Source organism: Corvus cornix, chromosome 21 (genome assembly GCF_000738735.6).
Source record: "Corvus cornix cornix isolate S_Up_H32 chromosome 21, ASM73873v5, whole genome shotgun sequence".
Lineage (NCBI taxonomy): Eukaryota > Metazoa > Chordata > Aves > Passeriformes > Corvidae > Corvus > Corvus cornix.
The window spans coordinates 16,516-42,369 of record NC_046350.1 but is presented as its reverse complement, the minus strand read 5'-3'; the positions used below and the strand labels follow the sequence as shown (position 1 = coordinate 42,369).

At 50.8% G+C, this 25,854-nt stretch overlaps 1 protein-coding gene across 5 annotated transcripts in view; it reads left to right on the top strand.

Moving 5' to 3' along the window:
- Nucleotides 1–25,854, top strand: part of UBR4 (ubiquitin protein ligase E3 component n-recognin 4) — a 75,545-nt gene that overhangs the window by 35,216 nt on the left and 14,475 nt on the right. For 2 of the 5 annotated variants that reach the window (XM_039563836.1, XM_039563833.1), the window contains 33 exons: nucleotides 499–610; nucleotides 1,130–1,260; nucleotides 1,399–1,576; nucleotides 1,758–1,862; nucleotides 2,357–2,494; nucleotides 4,937–5,105; nucleotides 5,933–6,029; nucleotides 6,422–6,529; nucleotides 7,010–7,126; nucleotides 8,779–8,988; nucleotides 9,668–9,817; nucleotides 10,451–10,678; nucleotides 10,760–10,838; nucleotides 11,515–11,757; nucleotides 12,628–12,796; nucleotides 13,324–13,468; nucleotides 14,202–14,287; nucleotides 14,758–14,845; nucleotides 15,357–15,550; nucleotides 16,574–16,813; nucleotides 18,010–18,148; nucleotides 18,643–18,768; nucleotides 18,926–19,054; nucleotides 19,786–20,129; nucleotides 20,405–20,495; nucleotides 20,857–20,941; nucleotides 21,109–21,236; nucleotides 21,902–22,031; nucleotides 22,514–22,671; nucleotides 23,144–23,253; nucleotides 23,772–23,913; nucleotides 24,610–24,691; nucleotides 25,601–25,774. In XM_039563836.1, the coding sequence (XP_039419770.1) occupies nucleotides 499–610; nucleotides 1,130–1,260; nucleotides 1,399–1,576; nucleotides 1,758–1,862; nucleotides 2,357–2,494; nucleotides 4,937–5,105; nucleotides 5,933–6,029; nucleotides 6,422–6,529; nucleotides 7,010–7,126; nucleotides 8,779–8,988; nucleotides 9,668–9,817; nucleotides 10,451–10,678; nucleotides 10,760–10,838; nucleotides 11,515–11,757; nucleotides 12,628–12,796; nucleotides 13,324–13,468; nucleotides 14,202–14,287; nucleotides 14,758–14,845; nucleotides 15,357–15,550; nucleotides 16,574–16,813; nucleotides 18,010–18,148; nucleotides 18,643–18,768; nucleotides 18,926–19,054; nucleotides 19,786–20,129; nucleotides 20,405–20,495; nucleotides 20,857–20,941; nucleotides 21,109–21,236; nucleotides 21,902–22,031; nucleotides 22,514–22,671; nucleotides 23,144–23,253; nucleotides 23,772–23,913; nucleotides 24,610–24,691; nucleotides 25,601–25,774 (4,825 nt within the window). Of the gene's footprint in view, nucleotides 1–498; nucleotides 611–1,129; nucleotides 1,261–1,398; nucleotides 1,577–1,757; nucleotides 1,863–2,338; nucleotides 2,495–4,936; nucleotides 5,106–5,932; nucleotides 6,030–6,421; nucleotides 6,530–7,009; nucleotides 7,127–8,778; nucleotides 8,989–9,667; nucleotides 9,818–10,450; nucleotides 10,679–10,759; nucleotides 10,839–11,514; nucleotides 11,758–12,627; nucleotides 12,797–13,323; nucleotides 13,469–14,201; nucleotides 14,288–14,757; nucleotides 14,846–15,356; nucleotides 15,551–16,573; nucleotides 16,814–18,009; nucleotides 18,149–18,642; nucleotides 18,769–18,925; nucleotides 19,055–19,785; nucleotides 20,130–20,404; nucleotides 20,496–20,856; nucleotides 20,942–21,108; nucleotides 21,237–21,901; nucleotides 22,032–22,513; nucleotides 22,672–23,143; nucleotides 23,254–23,771; nucleotides 23,914–24,609; nucleotides 24,692–25,600; nucleotides 25,775–25,854 lie in introns of all 5 variants that reach the window. The other 3 variants (XM_039563835.1, XM_039563832.1, XM_039563834.1) reach the window with 2 other exon arrangements.

The following is a 25,854-nucleotide window of genomic DNA, read 5'->3' as shown; positions in this document are numbered from 1 at the left end:
CATGGAAAGGGTTGTCCAGCCTGCCACAGGCTGCCCAGAGCACTGCTTGAGTCACTGCCTCTGGAGGGATTTAGAAGTGTAGATGTGGCACCTGGGGACATGGGTTAGGGGGATTGGCAGTGTTTGGTTTATGGCTGGACTCGAGCGCAGAGGGCTTTTTGAACCTAAGTGTTGCTATGATTCTATAATGTGAAAATAATTAAATGTGGGTAGAACAAGAATACGTAGTACAGACACAAAATGCAGCCAAAAGCACCCAGCCAGAGCTGAATCAAGGAGAATTCTCTCTCTCCTTGTGTTCCAGTAATGTTTGCCATGTGCTGCATGTGAAATTACAAGTGTTGCTCTGTGGCTCCTGAGGGAAACAGGGAGCTGAGGCAGCGCCTTGTGCCCTACATGAGCCATGGCCAAGGAGAGTCACAAGTGTATTTTTAGCCAAATGCTGTGAATAAGGACTGAGAGCTTCAGCAGTGTAATGATGAACTGTTAACCCTGCAGGACCCAGCAGTGAGCTTTTCCTGCAAGCAAGCTTTGATCAGGGTGCTGAGACCACGGAACAAGCGGAGACACGTGACCCTGCCATCGTCCCCTCGCAGCAACACTCCCATGGGTATGCCAGGGCATCCCTCTGCCTTCAGACCAGCAAGGCCTTCTTGACTGGTCAGAAAGGACAGGAAAAATAAAGTAGTCTTGTTATAAATCAGGATGGAAAAAAGACTAAAATCAGCCTTTTTCTTTTGCTCTTCCTTGCCCCTTAAACCCCTTTTAAAAATTTTATTTAATAAATGCTCACCTTTTTGTTGATATTTTGGGATTCAAAGAGGAGATCTCTCTGAGATATTCCCCTTTCAGCGACAGGAAAATCTGATAATTTTATCTAGAGAGCAGTAATCCAGAGTTAGTATTTCTATGCATGTTTGCAGGGTCTAATAAATCAGTCAAAGATGTGTGCAGACCAGAATTAGAGCATCAGAGCTCCATCCAAGAGAGGCTCTTTAGTATTGAAGCAAATTCTAGGTGTCAGGGAGTCTCTTGGTAACTGGGGGTAGCTTGGGTTTTTCCCAGCATTAACTGCCTCACTTGGGATGGGATGAGCTGTGCATTTATGAACTCATGCTCTGCCACTCAGGAGATAAGGATGATGATGATGATGACGATGCAGAAGACAAGCTGCAGAGCTCTGGGATAGCAAATGGAGAGCACATCCGACAGGAGAGCCAGGAGCAGAGTGAGGTGGATCACGGGGACTTTGAGATGGTGGTGAGTCCAGAGCTTCTCCTTGGAGCCTTTGAAGTGTGCTAGGACTTGAGTTAAATTTAGTTCTGATGAGCCTGCTTGTAGTGCTCCATTACTGGTGGTGGTCTGGGGGAAAGCTCTCACTGTGTTTCCTCTCCACAGTCAGAATCCATGGTTTTGGAGACTTCTGAGAATGTGAATAATGGGAACCCTTCTCCTCTGGAGGCTCTCCTGGCTGGAGCAGAGGGCTTCCCTCCGATGCTGGATATCCCTCCAGATGCAGATGATGAGACAATGGTGGAATTGGCTATTGCCCTGAGCCTGCAACAGGATCAGCAAGGTCAGATGTGGGCACTGTTGGCAGGCAAAAGGGGGATGGAAACTGGGAAAGAAATGAAGCAAAGCTGTTGGTGTCACCACCAGTGAACCAAAGACAGCAGAACTATGAAATGTACAGAAAATGCCAGAACTAGCTACATTCTCTCAAAGAAAGATGCTCATAACTTGTGCTCTGCTTACAGGGAGCAGCAGCAGTGCCCTTGGACTGCAGAGCTTAGGACTGTCTGGCCAAGCTCCCAGCTCCTCCTCGCTGGACGCCGGAACGCTCTCAGACACAACGGCATCAGGTAACTGTTCACTGCAAGGAATCAGCTTTTTCAGATTTTGACCTAAATAATGCCTTAAAATTGGTTTGCAGATATGGTTTGGAAGAGCCAATTATTACTCTTGGCTTCTTGTATTTATGAGAGTGTACTTACAGCTTTTCCCTGCTTTGATGGACTCTCACTGTAGACTTGTGAGGAAGTTATTTCCTCTCTTTAAACTAAAGCAGACAAAACAAAGCATGTGCTGTATTTCCCTTGCATTTATAAACAACCAGACACTGTTCTTTAGGTACCTGTGCATGCCTGTGTGTTTGATGAAAAGGTTTCCTCTCGGGATGTCTCTCCTCCACTGCTTTCAGCAGCCTTAATTGTCCTGCTGCTCGCCCCAAGCTCCCTTTCCGTTTGTAGCTGAGCCCAAAGCCCGATTCCCGCGGCCCTTCCCCGTAGCGTGAGCGTCGTTTGCGGTTGTTCCCAGGCAGTGTTTTTACTTGTAACAGCTCTCTTTATTCTCTTAGCTCCAGCGTCCGACGACGAGGGCAGCACGGCGGCCACGGACGGCTCGACGCTGCGGACATCGCCCGCGGAGCACGGCGGCAGCGTGGGCTCGGAGAGCGGCGGCAGCGCCGTGGACTCGGTGGCCGGGGAGCACAGTGGTGAGTGAGCCTTGCTGCACCCCCTGCTGCACCCCTGCTGCACCCCCTGCTGCACCCTGCTCCTTCCCTGCTGCATCCTGCTCCTTCCCTGCTGCACCCTGCTCCTTCCCTGCTGCACCCTGCTGCAACCCTGCTGCACCTCCTGCTGCACCCTGCTCCTTCCCTGCTGCACCCTGCTCCTTCCCTGCTGCACCCTGCTCCTTCCCTGCTCCCTTCCCTGCTGCAACCCTGCTGCACCCTGCTCCTTCCCTGCTGCACCTGCTCCTTCCCTGCTGCACCCTGCTGCAACCCTGCTGCCCTCCTGCTGCACCCTGCTCCTTCCCTGCTGCACCCTGCTGCAACCCCTGCTGCACCCTGCTCCTTCCCTGCTGCAACCCCCTGCACCCCCTGCTGCACCTCCTGCTGCACCTGCTCCTTCCCTGCTGCACCCTGCTACCTTCCCTGCTGCACCCTGCCCTTCCCTGCTCCTTCCCTGCTGCAACCCCTGCTGCACCCCTGCTTCCTTCCCTGCTGCACCCTGCTCCTTCCCTGCTCCTTCCCTGCTGCAACCCTGCCTGCACCGCTGCTCCTTCCCCTGCTGCACCCTGCTGCACCCTGCTGCATCCTGCTGCACCCCTGCTCCTTCCCTGCTCCTTCCCTGCTGCACCCCTGCTGCACCCCCTGCTGCAACCCCCTGCTGCACCCTGCTGCACCCTGCTCCTTCCCTGCTGCACCCCCTGCTGCACCCCTGCTGCACCCTGCTGCACCCTGCTCCCTTCCCTGCTGCACCCTGCTGCACCCTGCTGCATCCTGCTGCACCCTGCTGTACCCTGCTCCTTCCCTGCTGCACCCCCTGCTGCACCCTGCTGCACCCTGCTGCACCCCCTGCTGCGCACCCTGCTCCTTCCCTGCTGCACCCCCTGCTCCTTCCCTGCTGCACCCTGCTGCACCCTGCTCCTTCCCTGCTGCACCCCCTGCTCCTTCCCTGCTGCACCCTGCTGCACCCCCTGCTGCACCCTGCCTGCACCCTGCTCTTCCCTGCTGCACCCTGCTGCACCCCACTGCAACCCTGCTCCTTCCCTGCTGCACCCTGCTGCACCCCCACTGCACCCTGCTCCTTCCCTGCTGCACACTGCTGCACCCTGCTCCTTCCCCACTGCACCCCACTGCACCCTGCTCCTTCCCTGCTGCACCCTGCTCCTTCCCTGCTGCACCCCACTGCACCCTGCTCCTTCCCTGCTGCACCCTGCTCCTTCCCTGCTGCACCCCACTGCACCCTGCTCCTTCCCTGCTGCACCCACTGCACCCTGCTCCTTCCCTGCTGCACCCTGCTCCTTCCCTGCTGCACCCCACTGCACCCTGCTCCTTCCCTGCTGCACCCTGCTCCTTCCCTGCTGCACCCCACTGCACCCTGCTCCTTCCCTGCTGCACCCCCTGCTGCACCCTGCTGCACCCCACTGCACCCTGCTCCTTCCCTGCTGCCACAGCCTTGCCCACCATGGGAGCATGTGGGTGATTCCTGGCCCAGAGGAAATCTCAGTTCCCAGTGGCTGCTGCCATCCATCATTTTGTGGGTTCTGCCCAAGTGCCCACAGGTGCAATATTGGCCGCTTTTCATGGGTCTCTGGAAGTGTGGAGTCTGCAGCAGGTTTTGCTGGGCTGTAATAACAGAAAAATCAAATCCCAGAATGTTTTGAGTGGGAAGGGACCTTAAAGATCATCTTGTACCAACCCCAAGGCAGGGACAGCTCCCGCTGTCCCAGGCTGCTCCAAGCCCCGTCCAACATGGCCTTGGACACTGCCAGGGATGGTGCAGCCACAGCTGCTCTGGGCACCCTGTGCCAGGGCTTCACCACCCTCTGAGTAAAGAAATTCTTCTAACCCATCTATCCCATCTAACCCTGCCCTTGGTTCAGCTTAAAGCCCCTGGTCCTGTCACTCTCTCCCCATATTACAAGTCCCTCTCCCTCCTCTTCATAAGTAGCATAAGTACCCAGTACTCTTTAAGGTACTGGGAGGCCACATCAAGGTCTCCCCGGAGCCTTTGCCTCTCAGAATGCCTAGAGCAAGACTGAGAGGGTTCACTATGCTGCTGGGTAAGTTTGGATGAGATAGGATCAATTCCTCCCTTTTTAGTTTGGGACTGATACCCGGGTAAAATTATCACAGACTCTTATTTAAAAAGTTGTCTGCACTGCCCATCCAAGCCTTGTCTGAGTCAGTTTGAATGACTTCTGTGGGATCAGTTCAGTTTGGGCCACAAACATGAGGCTGGCAAATAAAAGACTTCTACAGATGCCTCTTCAGCCTCTCTTGTAGCTTTAAGAAGAGAACCAAAGCCAGCATCTCCTCAGAACCACGAGTCCAAAGTACAGCTCAGCTGTGCTGGTGGATACGAAGCAGGCAAGGTGCTTGTTGAGTTGTGCTGACATTGTCTTTTCCTCTTTTCCTTTCCTTTCCCAGTGTCTGGCCGGAGCAGTGCCTACGGGGACACGACAGCCGAGGGCCACCCGGCGGGGCCGGGCAGCGTCAGCTCCAGCACCGGCGCCATCAGCACCACCACGGGCCAGCAGGAGGGAGAGGGCTCCGAGGGGGAAGGGGAGGCAGAGGGGGACGTCCACACCAGCAACAGGCAAGAGGCTTTGTTTCCTCTTCAGGAGTAACACTGGTGCTCTGGGGGTGTTTGCAGAGGAGGGGGCTGCTGGAATTCCGGGAGTGCGATTTGCGACCGCTGGGTAACGAAAGTGGGAAGTCAGAAACACAGACTAGAGCAAACTGCCAAATCATGGAATCATGGAATATCCTGAGCTGGAAGGCACCCACAAGGATCATCCAGTCCCAACCCCTGGCCCTGCACAGACCCCCCAACAACCCCACCCTGGGCATCCCTGGCAGCGCTGTCCAAATGCTCCTGGAGCTCTGGCAGCCTCGGGGCCGTGCCCATTCCCTGGGGAGCCTGGGCAGTGCCCCAGCACACTTTGTGCAATCACCACATAACGTGGTGCACACACACAGTGTGTGTCCCACAAAACTGCTGCCTCTAGGAAGTGATGGAAAAATCCTGCATGAATCTAGTTAACACAGAATCACTGAGACCTTGGGAGCCTGTGAAAGTCACTGTTAGGACAGGAGTGTGTGCAAGAGTCCTTTGGGAACATGGGCAGTTTTTCGTCCTGTGGGAGCTCAGTCCCTTCTCCAGTGCAGTGTAGAGCTGATTTGCAGGATGTTTCCATGCAGTTGCAGTCTCCAGGTGGCCAGGCCTAGGCAGGAGGGCTCCATTGTCAGAGGTGCTCTGCATCTTTGGCATCACTTCCCTGAGAAGTCTGAAGGAGCCCTCTCCTCCCTGAGAGGATTTGATGATTTAGGGTTTCTGGGGCAGATTGCAGATTGCTGTGAGGGAGGTCCTGCTGGGTGTGATGTGTTCTGTGGCGTGTCTCACTCCTGCCTCTGAACCCCCAGGCTGCACATGGTTCGGCTGATGCTGCTGGAGAGGCTGCTGCAGAATTTGCCCCAGCTGAGGAACGTGGGAGGGGTCCGGGCCATCCCCTACATGCAGGTGAGTGGGGAGGGCTCAGAGTTGAGCCCTAATCGAACTGGTCACTGCTTTCTGTTTGCACGTGCTTTTCTCTTGCTGCCCAGTCACAGTGTGAGTCCATCTGTTGCTCAGCATTCCTTACCACAGATTTTTGCTGGACGTGTGCCCTTTCTCAGTGTGACTTTACAGCTGACTGAGGAGCCTGAGGGCTCCAATCCTTGAGCTCCAGTGTGGTGGGGAAGGTCTTTGGGCTTTATATTGAATGTTCATATTAGGGTGTGATGGCACAGGCTGGATTTGGGAAAGAACACAGATAAATCAAGATAAAATCTGTGCTGTTTTGTGAAAGGTAACTATTTATCTTGAAAACATGGAAACTGCACTCTAATAATTCTCTTGACTGCTCTTCCCAGGTTATTCTGATGCTCACAACAGATCTAGATGGAGATGATGAGAAAGACAAGGGAGCTTTGGATAACCTCCTGTCCCAGCTGATTGCAGAGCTGGGCATGGACAAAAAGGTAAAGTGCAGTGTGGGCACATGCTCTGAATCTGCTCCTTCTGGACAAGGTTTCTTTCCATGGAGGAGTTAAATGCTTGGGAGTCACAGAAACATTGCTGTGTGGATGTGTTCAGGCAGTTTATTCCTCTTGCCCCCTTTCACATAAGGTAGAAAATGACATGAGTGGAACTCCCACTGTTTCCTGGGTCTGGCATCCACAAGTGAGCATGAAAATTTGTTTTGCTGGAATTAAACTCTGAGAACAGCCATGATCAGTAAATGCATGATTGACATATGTAGCTTTTCATTTGTGTGGGACTGTTCCCTGGCAGCCAGGCCACTGCCTACCCTTCTACTGAGGCATTTGTGCTGCTTTTTTAGTCTTACTGCTTGAGCTTAAATTAGAAATGCTTCCCGAGGATCAGAGCACTGAACTTGAGAGGCTTGGGACACTGCTCAGCTCTGGGATTTAACAAGCAGGATGTGTCTTCTCTTGCAGGATGTGTCCAAGAAGAACGAGCGCTCCCCCGTGAACGAGGTGCACTTGGTGGTGATGAGGCTGCTCAGTGTGTTCATGTCCAGAACCAAGTCAGGATCCAAGACTTCCATTTGTGAGGTACATTCTCCAAATTGCTTTGTCAGGGGATGGTTTTGTCCCCCCTCTGCTCAGCTCTCACAAGACCCCACCTGGAGCATTGCACACAGTTCTGGTGTTCCCAACACGAGAACGTGTGGAACTGTTGGAGAAAGTGCCGAGGAGGCCACGGAGTTGCTCAGGGGACTGGAGCAACTCCCCTATGGAGACAGGCTGGGAAAGTTGGGAATGTTCAGCCTGCAGAATGTTGTGTGGAGACATCAGAGCACCTTCCATGGTCTGAAGAGGCTCCAGAGAAGCCAGAGAGGGACTGTTCATCAGGAGCCGGAGTGACAGGACAAGGGGGAATGGATTCAGACTGAAAGAGGGGAAATTTAGGTCAGATATTGGGAAGAAATTCCTCCCTATGAGGGTGGAGATTTCCCAGAGAAGCTGTGGCTGGAAGTGTCCAAGGCCGGGTTGGACAGGGCTTGGAGCAGCCTTGGATCATGGAAGGTGTCCCTGCCCATGGACAGGGGTCGGAATGGGATGATGTTTAAGGTCCCTTCCCACCCAAACCATTCCATGATTCCATGATGTGCTTGGGGGACTTTTGTTCATCAAAAAGCTGCTAACTGAAAAATCCTGCAGAGGGCTTTAGAAAAATTTACAGGGAACCTGTAATGTTACCTGACTCTTGTGGAAAAAGAGTTTTGAGACTGGGACTGGAGGAAGCAGCCGTGTAAAGACAAGTGGATGCTCTTGTTTTGTGCACCGTTTCAGACTGAGCTCAGGGCAGCACATTAATGATGTTACTTCAAACGGTCTGGCAGATTTTTCCCTTGCATCTTCCCAGTGCTGAAGGGGTTAAAGAGGATTTGTAATGTGATTATTGGAAAGCAATATGCTGCTGTGTCAACGTAAAAGTCGCTAAGAGGATTCCTTAGATATTTGTTGCTAAAAGGTACAGTAATAAGGCATAAAAAGCAGTATGTGTGGTGGGAAGGAGATTAATAAAAAAGCATAGAGGTTAAAAAATTTAGTCTGAACTGCATCAAATTTTAATGAGCTTATGAGCTGTGGGGTTTGTTTGGATTTACAGGGCTGCTTTAATAGTTTTATTTACAGTAGCTTTTTCTCCAGCCTTTGTTATTCACTTGAGCTTCCCACAGAAATCAAAGCTCCTCGTCTTGCAGAATGCAGGTGGAGCAATACCTGGGTGGAGCAGAGCCTGTGAGCGGCAGCTGCAACAGGGGACTCTTTCTCTGCCAGGATTCACGCCCAGCTGGCCAAATCCCAGATAAACAAATAGAAATCCCAACTTTAAAAAAAAAAAAAGAAGAGGGGGGAAAAAAAGGAAGGGAAAAAAGCCCTAGTCGTCTAATCCATAGCAGAGTGGCCTCTGGCACATGTGTCGAGGGGAGATTAGACTTAAGAGGAGATTTTATTTGTTTTCCTTTACTAAGCACTTGTTCAAAAGAGTCTCTGTAAATATTTGAGTTGCTTTTCATAAACACAAAAAAAACCAAAAAACCCCAACCTCAAACAAACCCCAAACTTAAAAGCTGCCTGCAAAGTCTCATCCAAACCTGCTCTCTTGCCCACACTGTCAGCAGGTGCTCAGGGCTGCCCCAGCTCTCCCCACTGCAGCTTCCCAGGTGTGTTCCTGACCCACCTCCTTCCCTCTGTTCCAGGCTTCCTCCCTGATCTCCAGTGCCACGGCAGCTGCCTTGCTGAGCTCTGGTGCTGTTGATTACTGTCTGCACGTGCTCAAGTCCCTGCTGGAGTACTGGAAGAGCCAGCAGAACGACGAGGAGCCTGTGGCCACCAGCCAGCTCCTGAAACCTCACACCACTTCCTCTCCCCCTGACATGAGCCCCTTTTTCCTCCGCCAGTACGTGAAGGTGAGTCCTGCCCCATGCTGGGAGCTGGGCAGGGCCTGCACTGAGAGGAGGCTGCACAGAGCTGGGAACAGCAGCCCTGCACAGCGAGTTTGCCCTTAGTAGAGCAGCCAAAATGCAGCTTTTAGCACAAAGTCACAACGGGGAATGCTCCGAGTTCTCACAGGGCAGCCCAGCTCACTGCGTCCTCCGGTGCACTCCCAACCCGGGTGTTCTGTGGAGCTGCTGTCCCTGTTCCTGGGAGAATTGTTAATCATCCTGAAGGGGAGCTGCTGGCTCCAGCCCCTGACTCCTTGTGCTTGGCAGGCAGAATTCCTGAACTTAGTGTGGCAAGGAAGTGGAGCAGTGGATGGGGATTTCCAGAGTAATTCCCAGGCTCGTTCCACCGCTGTGGTGCCTTTATGCCATGGGCTGGGGTTGGTACAGGTGCAGTGCAAAAAGCCTGATTACATGTAAGAATGTCTCCTAAGCTGAAATGCTTTATTACTCCAGACTGGCTTAGCTGCCATCCAGTTCAAGGCCTTGTGCAGTTTTTTATTCACCATTTGGGAACATTCTTTGGGCTGCAAAGGGGCAGAAATCCATTGTTTTTAGAAAATCAGCAAAAGCACCCTGTCACTCGTTGTGACACCGCTCTGGCTGTGCTCAGAGCCAGAGCCTGAGGGATTTCTCTTGCTTCCAGGGTCACGCTGCAGATGTTTTTGAGGCCTACACTCAGCTTCTGACAGAGATGGTGCTGCGCCTGCCCTACCAGATCAAGAAGATTGCAGACACAAACTCCCGCATCCCCCCGCCCATCTTCGATCACTCCTGGTTCTACTTTTTGTCTGAGGTAAGCAAGAACATGATACACCTGCAGATTTCCACAAGGAAACTCCAGTAATGATTTCTTTCATGGGAGAGATGAGCTTTTGCAGAGCTGATCTCGGCTCCATCTTGTATTTTTAGTCCCCTTGAAAGAAGGTGAACTCTTGGTTTTGTGTTGTTCCTGTTGAACAGGAATCTGTGGGAAAACATACATGAAAAATAAGGTTGCTGTTATTTCCTGGAACTCAGTGGTTGCTGCCACAAAGCTTAGAGAGAAAACCTTCTGTGAGATGGAAAAATGTAACATCGAGCTCAGCAGTTGGAACTTGGGCCTTAAAAAAGAAGTCAGGAAGATATTTGGAGTTTGTCTTCTCAGTTTGCTTCCTACTTTGCATAACAAGTTATCTTATATTTACACAAATATGAGATAGGATTTCTTAATTAGGCTTGGTTGGTTGTTTATTTGAGTTTGGAGATGACAAGGGGTGGTTTTCAGGACACTGCAGTGTTTCTGTGCAACGTTTCTTCTGCCTGGGACTTACGGTACCTTAAAGCTGGGTGAATGCTTCTCTCATTTCTTTCCTTTTTGGAAGAAAACACACTTTCTTACTGCCCAGTGTGCCCCTGGTGAGCTCACTGCCCTGGCTTCTCTCTGCAGTACCTGATGATCCAGCAGACGCCGTTCGTGCGCCGCCAGGTCCGCAAGCTGCTGCTGTTCATCTGCGGCTCCAAGGACAAGTACCGGCAGCTGCGGGACCTGCACACGCTGGACTCGCACGTGCGGGGCATCAAAAAGCTGCTGGAGGAGCAGGGCATCTTCCTGCGGGCCAGCGTGGTCACTGCCAGCTCGGGCTCTGCCCTGCAGTACGACACCCTGATCTCCCTGGTAAGGGAAGGGGCCGTGGAGTGGCGTTGGGGTGCCAGGAATGCTGATGTGCTGTTTGATCCCATCCCCTTGTGCCCACAGATGGAGCATTTAAAGGCTTGTGCAGAGATTGCCACGCAGAGAACAGTGAACTGGCAGAAATTCTGCATCAAGGATGACTGTGAGTTCTGTCTCGACAGGGTTTGGGGAGCAGTGGGGTCGTGGTTGGGATCAAGGCAGCTCGGATGGGGAGGCTCAGCAGAGAAGGGGAGACACAGCTGAGAGCCTTGATAGGACTGAACTGTTTCCCGTACTAATTATCCCAGTGCCCTAATTGCATCTGGGCCTTGGCTAAGGAGCAAAATACAGTGTAATGGATAACTTAGGGGAACAGGAGATCTGTGTTCTCTTGCTTGTGCTGCTGCTGTCCCAGACAGTAATTTGGGATGAGCCACTTTCCGTGGTGCATCCCCATGTTAGGCTTCTGTGGTGTAAGGACAGGACAGTTCTGGGAGTTTGGTCCTCATGTACAGGGTTGGGGTTTTGGTTTTGGTTTTGTTTTTTCAATTCAGGCTGTAATGGCATGGAGCTGTGCCAGGGCAGGGTCAGGTTGGATCTCAGGGAAGGTTCTTCCCCCAGAGGGTGCTGGGCACTGCCCAGGCTCCCCAGGAAATGGTGACATTCCCAAGGCTGCCAGAGCTCCAGGAGCATTTGGACAATGCTCTCAGGGATGCCCTGGGTGGGATTGTTGGGGTGTCTGTACAGAACCAGGGGTTGGATTCTCTCCTTGTGGGCCCTTTCCAGCGCAGGATGTTCCATGATTCTGTGATTGAAACATTTTCTCCTTCCCTCCCCAGCGGTTCTCTATTTTCTGCTCCAAGTCAGCTTCCTGGTAGATGAAGGAGTGTCCCCGGTTCTCCTGCAGCTGTTGTCTTGTGCTCTGTGTGGCAGCAAAGTGCTGTCTGTGGCTTCATCCTCTGGATCTTCGAGCACCTCTTCCACCTCTGCCCCTGCAGCATCAGGCTCCGGGCAGGCGGCAGCGCAGAGCAAATCCTCCACCAAAAAGAGCAAGAAAGAGGAAAAGGAAAAGGAGCGAGAGGGTGAGGGGCAGCTGGGCCCTGTCCTGTGGTTTTAGGGAGCAAGTCTGCTCCTCACAGCCTTTCTTACTCTGTTTAGAAAGAACTGGGTGATAAATTCCACTGTTGTGAAGGGTCAAGGCTCGTGGCAAGGGCCCCCACAGCCACAGTTAGGAGAGGGGAGCAGTTTTCCCGTGTGTGGATGGGACTAAGGTGAAGCAGGTGTCCTGAGAGTTGGTCTGAAATCACATGCTAAGGACATCCCAAACTCACTGTGTTTATTGCCTTGAGTGGGTTTGAAGTTGTCTAATGGTGTTACCTAATCTAGTGATGAAGCAGCTCCCACTTAACTTGCCTGTCCTGGGTTGTTGGAGGCTGAAATGCTCATGAGGATTAAAACAAATCCTGGAGATGCATACCCAGTTAGCTCTACTCTTCAGGGATTGTGTTCAGACTTGTTTCCTCTGGCTGCTTTGGAAGCTCTGCTGGAGCCAGGGCTGCTGCTTAATGAATATCCACAGTCCTGGGAAAATAATTAAGCTTCCCTATAAAAGTCACAGGCATAAATTCTCTCTTGGCTTTTCTTCAAGGAACCGCTTTGGCTTTCACCATCAGATGGTTCTCTGTGAGTCTTTTCAGTGCCTCATGGTCAATCCTTTTCTTTTTATCAGGATGTGTAGCACATTTCTCACGTCCTCACTGGCAAGTTTTCCAGCAGTTTTTCTCCTGTTGGTCAGGAGTACTAGGTTATATTTCTGAAAAAGACAGGAATGTTAAACTTAACATTGGCATTTGTCTGTATAATCCTGGCTCTGTGATCTGTGAAACAGGAGAGTGGCCTGCCTGTGAGATGCTGCATTTCTGTTCTCCCTAAAGCCTTCCCTGTGTCCCTAGGTGAGGGTTCAGGCAGTCAGGAGGACCAGCTGTGTACAGCCCTGGTGAACCAGCTGAACAAGTTTGCTGACAAGGAGACCCTCATCCAGTTCCTGCGCTGCTTCCTGCTGGAATCCAACTCCTCCTCAGTGAGGTGGCAGGCCCACTGCCTGGCCCTGCACATCTACAGGTGAGCTGGGCAGCCTGGCCTTGGCCTTGGCCCTGCCCTGGGGCTGGGTCAGTGTCAGAGCCCCTCTCCTGAAGGACACTGGAGCCTGCAGGTGTTGCCCCCCCGGAATTTCCCTCACTGGTTTGCAGTTACTGGGATGGAGGTAGAAGTTGTGACCTATCCATGATCAATCTCAGTTGTCATCTGCAAGGAGCATTTTATTTGTGTCTGAACAATCTGACTCCTGATGTGACCAGGAGCAGGTGAATTTCTGAGGCAGATCCAGACTCACACTGTGAAAAGTTGGGAGTTGTGTAAGGAAGGGAGCACTTCAGGGGGCTGGACTCCTTCAGAGCTCTGTTCACTTGTTGTGGGACCAGCTGCTTTCATTTTGGAGTGCTGGAAAACAGCTGGGTTCAAGGAATGGTGGGATTTAGCTCTGGGAGCTCTGCAGGATGATGGTTTCCCAGTTTGGTGAACTGGAGCTTGTGTTCTGCACAAGACCTGTGCCATCTTCAGGAGCCTGACTGTCTGTATCCACTCAACAGGAACTCCAACAAGTCTCAGCAGGAGTTACTGCTGGATCTCATGTGGTCCATCTGGCCAGAACTGCCAGCCTATGGAAGAAAGGCTGCCCAGTTTGTAGATCTCCTGGGATACTTCTCCCTGAAAACACAACAGACTGAGAAAAAGGTACAGTGACATTCCAGAAAGGAGGTACAGCATCCCAGGTGCTCATTTATGGTACAGCTGGGAGAGATTTTCTGTCAGAAGAGCTTCTGGGTGAAATTGTTTGTGTTCCTATGTTAAAAAAAGCAGGATCCTTAAAAAATTTGGAAGTGTGGATTTTTGTTTTATTGTTTTGGGGGTGAAATTATCCTGGTGAGTTTTTTATTTATTGAGAAAAATTAGAGAGGAGTATGGGACAACAGTAAGGGGAAAGAGATACCAGATAAGGAGACAAAAGTGACAAAAGAGAAGAATTTCTAACGCTTCTTTCCCACTGGGTTTTTTGGTGGATCTGGCAGTTCCAGTTTATAGATTTTTGATATTGCAACTCCTAGAAATCTTTTGTAACCGTGATTTTTGAGCAGAGGAAGTGGTGGCCTCTTCTAGGGGATCAGTGGGATTGAGAACAAATAATTTAGAGCCATTGATACTTGAATGAGTGTGGTTAAAGAGCTGGGAATGCTGTACAAATCTTGGCAGGCATTTGCAGTGATTGACGACAAACAGCACCACTTGTGTAAATCTCTAATTTTAGGACCGATTACAGTCCTGGGTAATGATTTAAACATGTAAATTCCTGTGGGTGTAGTGTGTGCCTCGTCTGGGGGACCTGGAACACCGCAGGAGGAGGGATATTTGTGTCTGTGTAGCAATAAAGCATTGCTTTGAGGAGTGGCTTTTCCTGCTTGTGTTTCAGCTGAAGGAATATTCCCAAAAGGCCGTGGAGATCCTCCGGACTCAAAACCACATTCTCACCAACCACCCCAACTCCAACATCTACAAGTGAGTCACTTCTGCCTTTGATCCATGTCCCTGAAGGGCTTTCCAGCTGAGCTCCATCCACGGGGGAATGCACAGCTGTGCTGGGGATGGACCCTGCTGAGGTTCCATCTCTGCTGGGAGAACAGCAGAGTCCTTCCTGCCAGGTGGAAACCTGGCATTCTGTGCCCTAGCAGCAGGGCCTGGCTTTAGCTCTTCTGCTTTCACTGTCAGTAAATGTTATAAAATCTTAGGCCCAACTGAGAATAAGAGATTGCAGATTTAAGTGTTGTGTTCTTGGTCCCACCTTGGCAGTTGATAATTACAGTGAAAATGCTGTTTTAACTAAAACCAGTTTTTTCCAGTGTGATTTAATTGTAACAGTTCTGTTACACATTGTGACTGGGGGAAATTAAAGCAATTCTGCTTGAATGGCCTGTGTTTAAACACAGCAAATGCCCAGTTCTATAGTCAGTGCTGTTCCCTCATTCCAGCACATTGTCTGGGCTCGTGGAATTTGATGGCTACTACCTGGAGAGTGATCCTTGCCTTGTCTGCAACAACCCCGAGGTGCCTTTCTGTGTAAGTAGCCCTGGAATCACAGAATCATGGAATATCCTGAGCTGGAAAGGGCCTACAAGGAGAGAATCCAACCCCTGGCCCTGCACAGACACCCCAACAATCCCACCCTGGGCATCCCTGGGAGCAGTGTCCAAATGCTCCTGGAGCTCTGGCAGCCTTGGGAATGTCACCATTCCCTGGGGAGCCTGGGCAGTGCCCAGCACCCTCTGGGGGAAGAATCTTTCCCTGAGATCCAGCCTAACCCTGCCCTGGCACAGCTCCAGCTGCTCTGCAGGACACCAGCTGTAACTGCTGTTATTAAATCCTTCCCAGTGGTAGAGATCCCAGCCATTTCCAGTTGTGCTTTCCTGTGTCCCTGATGTTTTGGGATGCCCTGAGACAGGCAGTGTGTCCTTGGTTTGTCTCCCCAGTAGCTCAGGGATCCCAGCCATTTCCAGCTGTGCTTTCCTGTGTCCCTGAGGTTTTTGGGATGCCCTGAGACAGGCAGTGTGTCCTTGGTTTGTCTCCCCAGTACATCAAGCTCTCCTCCATCAAAGTGGACACGCGCTACACGACCACGCAGCAGGTGGTGAAGCTCATTGGCAGCCACACCATCAGCAAGGTGACAGTGAAGATTGGAGACCTGAAACGGACCAAGATGGTGCGAACCATCAACCTCTACTACAACAACAGGACCGTGCAGGCCATCGTGGAGCTGAAGAACAAGTATGTTCATGTTTGGTGTGCAATCTCGAATCCGATTTGTTCCCTTGGCTTCTCGTTTTCCCCAAGGTTCCTCCTTAGACTATCACTCATCACTCTCAGCCCACATGGAGTGGGGTTGTTCTGAATCCCCTACAGTTGTTGAAGAAAAGATCCATATTTCTTCTGAAGCTTGAAAAATGTCCATAAAATCTGTGAATTCCAACTTTGTCCAGGCTCGCTTTTAAGCACCTGACTTAATTGTGTGGGAACCAGTAGTAATACCAAGAGCAAGTCATGGGTAGTTTGACTGCAAAAGGGATTTGGACTTTGCAGCATGTCCAGGAATGCTGAAAGCATTAACACTGTTTGTTTGAAGCCACAGAGTAGAATTAAAATGAGAAGTTGGATGGTCTCACTCTCAGCTCTGCTTTACCTACCAGAAATGGCTCCTTTTCAACACGCTGCTCAGTCTGGAGCCAGTCCTGCTTATGTGCTTCCCCTCCTTACTTCTTGAGATGTTCTCACCAGAATCAGATCTCTCTGGCTTAGGGATTAATCTGTGCCCGCCGCTTATTGCTTATTTGAAGTCTTAATCCTCTGTGACATCACAAGTGGCTGCTGTGGAGAGGATTATGATGTCACAAAGAGAGGATTCTGACTTCAGGTTGAGAATAAGCAGTGGGAGCAGATGAGATCTTTAAGAAATAAATATCCTGTTTTCATGCAAATGTCCTTACTAATAAAAAAATGGAGGTGAAAATCCCTAGAAAAATGTCTGTAGAATTAAAGTTTTTCCATGAGGCATCAACAGCTCTTTAATCCCAAACAGTCTCTCTCTCTATGAAGAGGATAAAGGCTTAAAATGTATTTCTGGCTACATATCATGTCAATACAGAAGCTAAGGAAACGAATCCTAGAACTGCTCTCCATTCATCCCAGTTAAAGGAGATTTGGAGCTGAGACGGTTCCATTTGGCTTCTCCTCACACGTGGGCGGGGAGGGAACTTCCCTCTGGAAAACCTTCCCTTCCCTCCCCTCCTGCAGGCCGGCTCGCTGGCACAAGGCCAAGAAGGTGCAGCTGACGCCGGGCCAGACGGAGGTGAAGATCGATCTGCCCCTGCCCATCGTGGCCTCCAACCTGATGATCGAGTTCGCCGACTTCTACGAGAACTACCAGGCGTCCACCGAGACCCTGCAGTGCCCGCGCTGCAGCGCCTCGGTGCCCGCCAACCCCGGCGTGTGCGGCAACTGCGGCGAGAACGTCTACCAGTGCCACAAGTGCAGGTCTGTGTGTGCCCAGAGTCACTGTGTGTGTGCCCAGAACATCTACCAGTGCCACAAGTGCAGGTCTGTGTGTGCCCAGTGTCACTGTGTGTGTGCCCAGAACATCTACCAGTGCCACAAGTGCAGGTCTGTGTGTCCCCAGTGCCACGGTGTGTCCCCAGAGCATGTACCAGTGTCACTGTGTGTCCCCAGTGTCCCCAGTGTGTGTAGCAGTGCCACCAGTGCAGGTGTGTCCCCCAGAGCCCTGCCGGGTGCCCCACACCCCTGCCATGTAAATCCCCCACTCTGGTTAATACAAGCACAATCAAATTAGTGGGGAAGTATAAAACAGGCTTACAGGGATTTAATGTAATTCAGGCTAACAAAGGGAGCCTGTGAGCACAATACTCACAGAGCTGAAGTTTCACATCAAGCCCTCGAAGTTCACACCACAGAATTCCCGGGAGCAGGTTATTTTTGGCCTGCCTGGGCTGGAGTTCAGCTGTGGGATTGCAGGGGTTCCCCCAGGATCGCTGGCTGGGGCTGGACAGACAGTTCTATTCAGGGCTTTTGTTGTGCTCTCCTCATTCAGAGCAGGCTCAGGGGTAATTTACTGTGCGCTATTCACATTTCCACTGGGGCCTTAGAAATCCTTCTCTTTTGTCACTTTTGTCTCCTTATCTGATATCTCTTTCCCCTTATTGTTGTCCCATATTCCTCTCTAATTCTCATGGGATTCGAGGTGTTTAGCAGGCTCTTTCCTGGTGGCTGCTGGCGTGTGGAAAGGTTTCCACATCCCTTCTTGAGTTCTGGGAGCTGTAAATCAGTTCTGCCGTGCTGGCCTGGTGTGCAGTGGGGTAAGGAGTGCTGCAGTCAGTCCCACTGCAAAGCCCAGCCCCTACAAACCAGAACAGTTCCTTTATCTGTGTTCTCCTAAAGAACACAGTGCCCCAGCCTGACTTTCTACTGGGAATTGCTGTCGTTAAAGTAGAATTGTTAGGAACAAATTTTGTTCCTGCTTTTTCCAGCCAGAATGTGGCACTGCTGTAAGGATTTTTTTTGTAGGTTTTGATTCTCATGTATTTCCCTTCCCAGGGCAGTGTGGTCACTGAGATGTTTTAAGAGTCACCCACCTTTTTCAGCTGAGTCTGTTCAGTTCATTTCATTGCCTCAGTTGCCTCGAGCTGCAGGTTTTGAGCTGCTGCCTTGCCTTTCAGGTCCATCAATTACGATGAGAAGGATCCCTTCCTGTGCAATGCCTGCGGCTTCTGTAAATACGCCCGCTTCGACTTCATGCTCTACGCCAAGCCCTGCTGCGCTGTGGATCCCATCGAGAACGAGGAGGATCGCAAGAAGGTGAGGCTGGAGCTCTTGGCCAGTGTGGGGACAGCAGGGGTCCATCCCCTGTCAAAATCAGTGCTCCTTCAAGGTGCTCACTGACTGATGCATTCCGTGTTTGTGTCGTGCTCCACCAAATGTGAAATTCTTCAAAAGCCATCATTCAGTGCCTGGCTTATGAGCTGACTGCATCTCTTTGCCTTGCTGTAGAAGGGGATGGTTTGGGTTATTCTGTTTGCTTCCCATCCCACCTGAGAAGCCCTGCTAATGATGAAGAACCCGCTGCCTCCATGTCCTGTCCAAAGGAGCAGTGTGCTCAGTGGAGTGTCATGTCACAGGGTGTGCTCGGTGTGGTGTCACCAGAGTGCTTCTCAGGGCAGAACCAGGCTGCAGGGTCACCATTTAGTGATTTCCCCCCGCCCCCCCCAAAGAAAGGCAAAAGAGAAGACTTGGAGCTTGGTGTTGTAGTTCTGAATATGAACTAAGAGTTTCCTTTCCTTTTTCCTTCCCAGGCAGTGACAAACATCAACACTCTGCTGGACAAGGCTGACAGGGTGTATCACCAGCTGATGGGACACCGACCACAGCTGGAGAACCTCCTGTGCAAAGTGAACGAGGCAGCCCCTGAAAAGCCCCAGGTAACAGGGGACAGGTGGAGCTTGCCCAGACCTCCAGGCTGGGACACGCCGGCCTTGACACTGCCCAAGGCACTCCTTGCCTCAGACGCTGCTCTGCAGTTGTTCGTTTTGTGTGGAGCCTCCATATGGGATTCCTCTTTGCTTTCCCCTGTTCCAGGATGAGTCGGGCAGCAGTGGAGGGATCAGTTCTACCTCAGCCAGTGTGAACAGGTACATCCTGCAGTTAGCCCAGGAGTACTGTGGGGACTGCAAGAACTCCTTCGATGAACTTTCCAAAATCATCCAGGTATGATGTGCTTTGGTTTGGATTTGGGTCGGGTGTTCATTAGAAATAAAAAACAAAATGTTGCCATTCTTCATTTAATAATGTCACTAACAATAGGTGATCAGCTGCATCTTCTCAGGGAAATAATAAAACAATAATTTCTAAAAGCTATGTATTAATTAGTAAAAATGCAGCTAGCTTGTGAAACTGGTTTTCTCAGCAGCTACATCATGGAGAGCAGGAGACTGAACAGATGGTTAATTAAAGAGAATTGAATTTTTGCATGTATCCAAAGTGTTTGAAAACACACCAGTCTAAAAGGTGACCTACAGAAGCGTTTTATAAATTAAATCTATTTATTTGTGTTCAGCAATTCACATAAAAGAGCCCTGAAAAACCTGCTACATGATGAATGTCCTTTTGGCTGTGATATTTAAGCATATTAAATATATTTAGCTCTTTCTATATAGAATAAATTACTCTGACTTGCTCTGCCAGTATTAACAGTAAATAATACCATGGATTTGTCACATTTTCAGTGTTACATTGCATGTAGTGTAAACAGCAGGGCAGATAACTGGGAGTTAGGCTGATACTCCTAATGGATTTCCCAAGTCTGCCGTTGCCATGAAGGATTTCAAGTTTGAAAACACTTGGTTAAAAATGTTTGTCCACAAAATACGCAGTGAAAATAACCTGTGCCTGGGACTGGCATCATGTGCCGGCTCAGAATTCCCTGTCTGTGTTCCCAGAAAGTGTTTGCCTCCCGGAAGGAGCTGCTGGAGTACGACCTGCAGCAGCGCGAGGCGGCCACCAAGTCCTCGCGCAGCTCGGCGCAGCCCACGTTCACGGCCAGCCAGTACCGCGCGCTCTCCGTGCTGGGCTGCGGCCACACCTCCTCCACCAAGTGCTACGGCTGCGCCTCGGCCGTCACCGAGCACTGCATCACCCTGCTGCGGGCCCTGGCCACCAACGGGGCCATCCGGCACATCCTGGTGGCCCAGGGCCTCATCCGCGAGCTCTTCGACTACAACCTGCGCCGGGGCGCGGCCGCCATGCGCGAGGAGGTGCGGCAGCTCATGTGCCTGCTGACCAGGTGAGAGCTGCGCCGGGCACTTCCCTTCCCCATCCTTCGGGAAGGAGAAGCCTCACAGGAGGAGCTGCCTCAGAACCACAGAGTGCTCTGGGCTGGAAGAGACCTCAGAGGCCGCCCAGTTCCACCCCTGCCATGGGTGTATCTTAGGCAGCAGAGTGTAACCTCCAGCTCCTACCCCGTGTGCATTTGTTATCAGCGAAGCTGAACTCCCAGGAGCTTTTGGCATGTGGTACAAGCAGAGCGTAACAGTGTTCTCTTTTTCCTCCTGGAATCAGGGACAATCCAGAGGCCACACAGCAGATGAATGACTTGATCATTGGGAAGGTTTCTGCGGCTCTGAAGGGACACTGGGCAAATCCAGACTTGGTGAGACATTCCAGTGTTTTCCTCTTTCTTTGTTCTGCCCCTCTGCACTGCTGGTGTATTCTAATCATTGCATCTTCTCTCTTATGGTCTGTTTGTAAGAAAAAAATTGAGACTTGATAGGAAATGAGGTAAATGTCAGAGTAAAGCACAAAATGTTGTGTAGAGATACATGCTGAAGTTTCCTCAGGCAGTTCCCTGCCTTGCCTGTGGTTGTACCTCTCCAGCAGGTTACCAGTCACCCCAAGCGTGCATGGCATTAAATCAATTTAGCTCCATGTGTTTGGAACCTGAGTTTATTAAAGATGAGAAGGCAGGAAGGCGTGGGGCACCCCCAACACCTCGGACACCATCTGTGTTGCAGGCGAGCAGCCTCCAGTACGAAATGCTGCTGCTGACAGACTCCATCTCCAAGGAGGACAGCTGCTGGGAGCTCCGGCTGCGCTGCGGTGAGCTCAGAACCGGGCAAAGCTTCATTTCCCACTGCTGTGCCCAGGGCCAGGAAATACAGGGAGATTTCTACCTCTAAACCCATTTCATGTGCTGTGTAGAGCTGCGGAGGTGTGTCCTGTCTGCAGCTCTCACAGGATAATGAGCATCCCTGTCTGTCTTTCAGCTCTCAGCCTCTTCCTGATGGCAGTGAACATCAAGACTCCGGTGGTTGTTGAAAACATCACCCTCATGTGCCTGCGCATCCTCCAGAAGCTCATCAAGCCACCTGCTCCAACCAGCAAGAAAAACAAGGTACTGCCTTAGAGGCTGAGCAAAACACTGAGAATTTGCTGATTGAAGTCTGGCACACAGTGATGAATTAGTTTGTGAGGAAGCCAGGACTTGCTTTTCCTGGTCACTGTTCCTGGGAAAGCACAAGCCCCGTGACACCGCTCTGTACACACTGCAAATTACAGGTGGCTGCTTTCTATTTTTCACTGGGTTTTGGTGACTTTGACCGTTGCTGTTCAGGCTTTGCTTTTTCCCCCTCAGATCTGAGGCACGGGGAAAGAGCTGCTTCAAAGCTGCAGCTTGGTTATTTTGGGCAGGCTTTTGGTGCTTTCAGCAGCTTTGTAGAATCAAGTACCTAATTTAATAGAATCAAGTGCTTCTGACTCAGATTTTTAAATACAGAGCTACAGTTCTCATAAAAATATATTGATTGACTGCTATTGATTTTAATTTAGGATTAGATTTGCAGGAGAGAAGGTATTCTGCTTTGATCTGCCTGTCTGATAATCACAGGTGGATGTCAGAGATGGGTTTACTCTCTCTTAGTTCACCGTTAACAGACACTGTATTACCCTGCTGCTGTCCGAGAGCTGCATGGCCCAGCCCCAGCGATTCACCTCAGGAGTTGCTCTTTGGGAGCAGACTGTGGCTTTCTGAAGAATCACAGAGCTTTTTTCATTTGCTAGGATGTGCCCATGGATGCTCTCACCACTGTGAAGCCTTACAGCAACGAAATCCATGCACAAGCTCAGCTGTGGCTCAAGAGGGACCCCAAAGCATCGTACGAAGCTTGGAAAAAGTGCCTCCCTGCCAGAGGTAACCCCTGTGCCTGTGACCTGCTGCAGTTCTCTGCAGGAACGTGTGTGTCCCCCCAGCTTTAATGTGGAATACGCTTCTGTGGAGTGGTGTTGGCTTCTGTCCCGTGACATCTGATACCATCCTCACATTTAGTCCTTAGACTTGTAGCACTGACTTTTCCAGGCTGTGTTGCTCAAACCCTAAGCAGAAAATGCATGAAGAGAATCAGGGCATTGTAAACAATGAAACTTATTGCTTGTTTAAATTGATACCAGCCAGCTGGAAAGCTGATGGAATTCCTTGAGAGAGGCTCTGGGAATCGAATGAGGCTTGGAATTGAGCATGGCTCCACACAGGAGTTAAAATGGCAGCAGGAGGAGATGGGAGGCACTGAGCTTCCCAGCTGAAGTTTGGCGAGTTCCAGTGAGAAGACAAAAACGCTCTGGCAGTTTGCAGTTCATGACTGTGACAGTTCTCTTGGGCTCTGCTCAATATTGCAGGTGCAGATGCCAATGGGAAAACTCCCAGCAAAGCTGAGCTTCACCAGCTCTACTTGTCAGAAAAATATGTCTGGAAGTGGAAGCAGTTCATGAGTCGCCGTGGGAAGAGAACTTGTCCTCTGGATCTCAAGCTGGGACACAACAATTGGCTGCGACAGGTAAAGGTGGGGAGAGCCCCGGGGCAGAGTTCAGTCACAGAGTGTGGCTGGCTTGCTGCAGTTCCTGTGCAGGGGTGTTTGGGGAGGCTGGGACTCGCTGCCTCTAGTTCCAAGTCAGGTTTGCAGCTGTGTTCCCCTAGAAATGCTGCATCAAACATTTCTCTGGGAGTCTGTGTGTTCCTGAACTCTGAACCTCTCATTGCCATGGTGCTCCTGCCTGCCTGATGAGCTGCACCTCTGAGGGTCACGGACCAAAGCTTTGCCCTCGTGTGTGTGGATCAGCAGGTCACCCACGCCATGCACTCTTCAGACACTCTGGTGCTGAGCAAAGCAGGAATTGTCACAGAACCGAGTGCTGGGAGAGCAAGAAACGCTGCCACCAGCTCACCCAACAGCCCCAGCCTTTTTGTGAGCTGTCACAAGTTCATCTGTGCCCATCAGTCTGACCTGGCTTTTCCTGCCCCCGCCCCAGGTGCTGTTCACTCCTGCCACCCAGGCTGCCAGGCAGGCTGCCTGCACCATCGTGGAGGCCCTGGCCACCATCCCCAGCAGGAAACAGCAGGTCCTCGATCTCCTCACCAGGTATTCCTGTGCTGCCACACCTGACAGCTCCACGAGTATTTGGATCAGAACCTCTCCCTTCTTGCAGCTTTTGTCACACCTCTCCCTTGCATACCTCCAGTTCAGGGTCTTTTTGAGCTGGATTTTTAATTAGCTGGGAGGGTATAGATTTAGGGAGACTTGGGGTTTGCTGCCTGGCAATGAGCTGTTGCAGTCTGTGCTTTTTCCAGAAGTAAGGATCTGGTGTTCAGCTGTGTGGCCAACATTTCCCTTGCCTCTTCAACAGCAAAATAATAGGGTGAAATCTCTTCCAACTCCTGGGACATAACTTAGCCCAGCTCATGCTGACAGCACAGTCAACTCCTTTTTGGGACAAATACAAATTTAACCAGGGAGTAATGAATATCAGTGATGCTGTTAGCAAGGACCACAGGGAGGATGGATTTCTGGAGGCTTTTTCTTTCTTTCCACGGTGTCCTTAAGTTGGAATGCCTTTTGTTGCTGTGAAGGGGTTGTCAGCTTGTGTTTCTCTTTCACAGCTACCTGGATGAGCTGAGCATTGCTGGTGAATGTGCTGCTGAGTACCTGGCCCTGTATCAGAAACTCATCAAACCTGCCCACTGGAAGGTCTACCTGGCAGCCAGAGGGGTTCTGCCCTATATTGGCAGCCTCATCACTAAGGTGTGGATTTGTGTGCAGGAAATGACCTGCTAGCTTGGCATTTTTCCCTTTGAAATTCCATCCCTTTGTTCAGTGCCCTGTGGCTGACCCTGCCAGGGTTCTCAAGTTCACACTCCAGTGCTGTTACCTCTGAACAGAGGGAGGCCACGGGGGTTTTAGCCCCAGCTGGAGAATTCCTCAGCACTTTAATTAAGTGCTCTGGGATTATAAACATTGCTGCACTGCCTTGGCACCAGCTCAGAGCTGGAAGCTGTTGTCCAGCTCCCAGACTGGACTCTGAGAGCCCTGAGGGACAGGGAAGGATCAGGCGTGCTGCCATGGCTGGAGTGGGAATTGCAGCCTGTTGGAGAGGCAGCACACTGAGTTTGCAGTGTTCAGAGTGGTAGGAGTCCTCTGTGGGGATCCCTGCTGCACTCCAAACAGGCAGGTGACACTCTCCATATCAGTGGTGGCCTTGAGTCCTCCTGGAGGGCCACTAGAGCCGAGCAGTGGTGGCAGGAAGGTGCAGGGAGAAAATGAGCGGGATATTTGTGGCAGTTTTCCTCTCCTTTCCCCCTTCCCTCCCTGCTGGTGCAATTGTGCTTTCTCTGTGCCTGGCTCAGTTTCTGGGCCGAGTTCCTTTGCACCCTGTGTTAGACACTGATCATTACTGGCCTTGCAGGGTCTTGGCCTGACAGGCTTGTTCATTATTTTTAGGAAATAGCTCGTTTGCTCGCCTTGGAGGAAGCGACACTCAGCACAGATTTGCAGCAGGGATATGCCCTGAAGAGTCTCACAGGTACTCAATAGTCCTGCAGCAGGGTTGCAGCTGGGGTGCTCATTGTTCTCTGACAGCCTGTGGCGGAATTTCAGAGAGATCTCATTCAGCTGTGTTGCCATTATCAGCACTGGATTTTTGCCATCGATTTAGCACTTAATCTCTAAATGGATTTTTCCATATTTCCTATGGTTAGTAAGAGTTTTTAGCTGAACTGTGGTAACATATCAGGCAAGCTTCATCATTTCACTTTATTACATAGTACAGTCCCTGGCAGCACTGTAAACCCTGCTGCTTTATTCCTACCTGTTGCTCCTACCTCCCTGTTCCATGGGAGCTTTATTTCATCTTCTAGGGTGTATACCCTTTTACAAAAATTTGTTGGAAATGGAAATACCTCAAGAACTAGGTCATTGTTTTTTGTATCCTTTTTCACATTCTTCAGACATTAGTGGGTGAATTCACAAAGCCTGGCTTCTTGCAAGTGGCAGCATGTTGATCAGTGTGTCATGGGAAAGGATCCTTGTGTTTGCTGATTCTTTACTTTATTGTTGGAGTGACCAATTTGGTGATGTCACTGATAAGTCATTTCACATTGTCAGAGGGATTAGAGGTGTTACAAGAGGAGCAATCATCTGCTTTTGGAGCAGCTTGCAACAGAAAAATGCCAAAGAGTGCAGAATTTTGTATCAAGCACTTAGGACACTCCTTGGGCCCTTTTCTCATTCCCAAACTATTCTTCCATATGTTACAGTTTACAAGACAGGCCGAGGCTTTTGCCTCCAACCACTCAGTTCACAGGAGTGAGCTTTAAACCACAGCCTGATGGGAGTTGGAACAAGCCGTCTTTATGATACTGTGCCCTGTTTGCTGCTATGAAATCTAGAAATCCAATTCTCTCCCGCCTCCTGAATTTTGGTGGCTTTCTAGGTCTTCTCTCTTCCTTCGTGGAGGTGGAGTCCATCAAAAGGCACTTCAAGAGCCGGCTGGTGGGCACGGTGCTCAACGGGTACCTGTGCTTGAGGAAGCTGGTGGTGCAGAGGACAAAGCTGATTGATGAGACCCAGGACATGCTGCTGGAGATGCTGGAGGACATGACAACAGGTAAAACCACCTGTGTTCCAGAAATCCAGCCTTTGGATCAACCAAGATGAAAAAGCAGAACAGCCACGCAAAGAACTTTT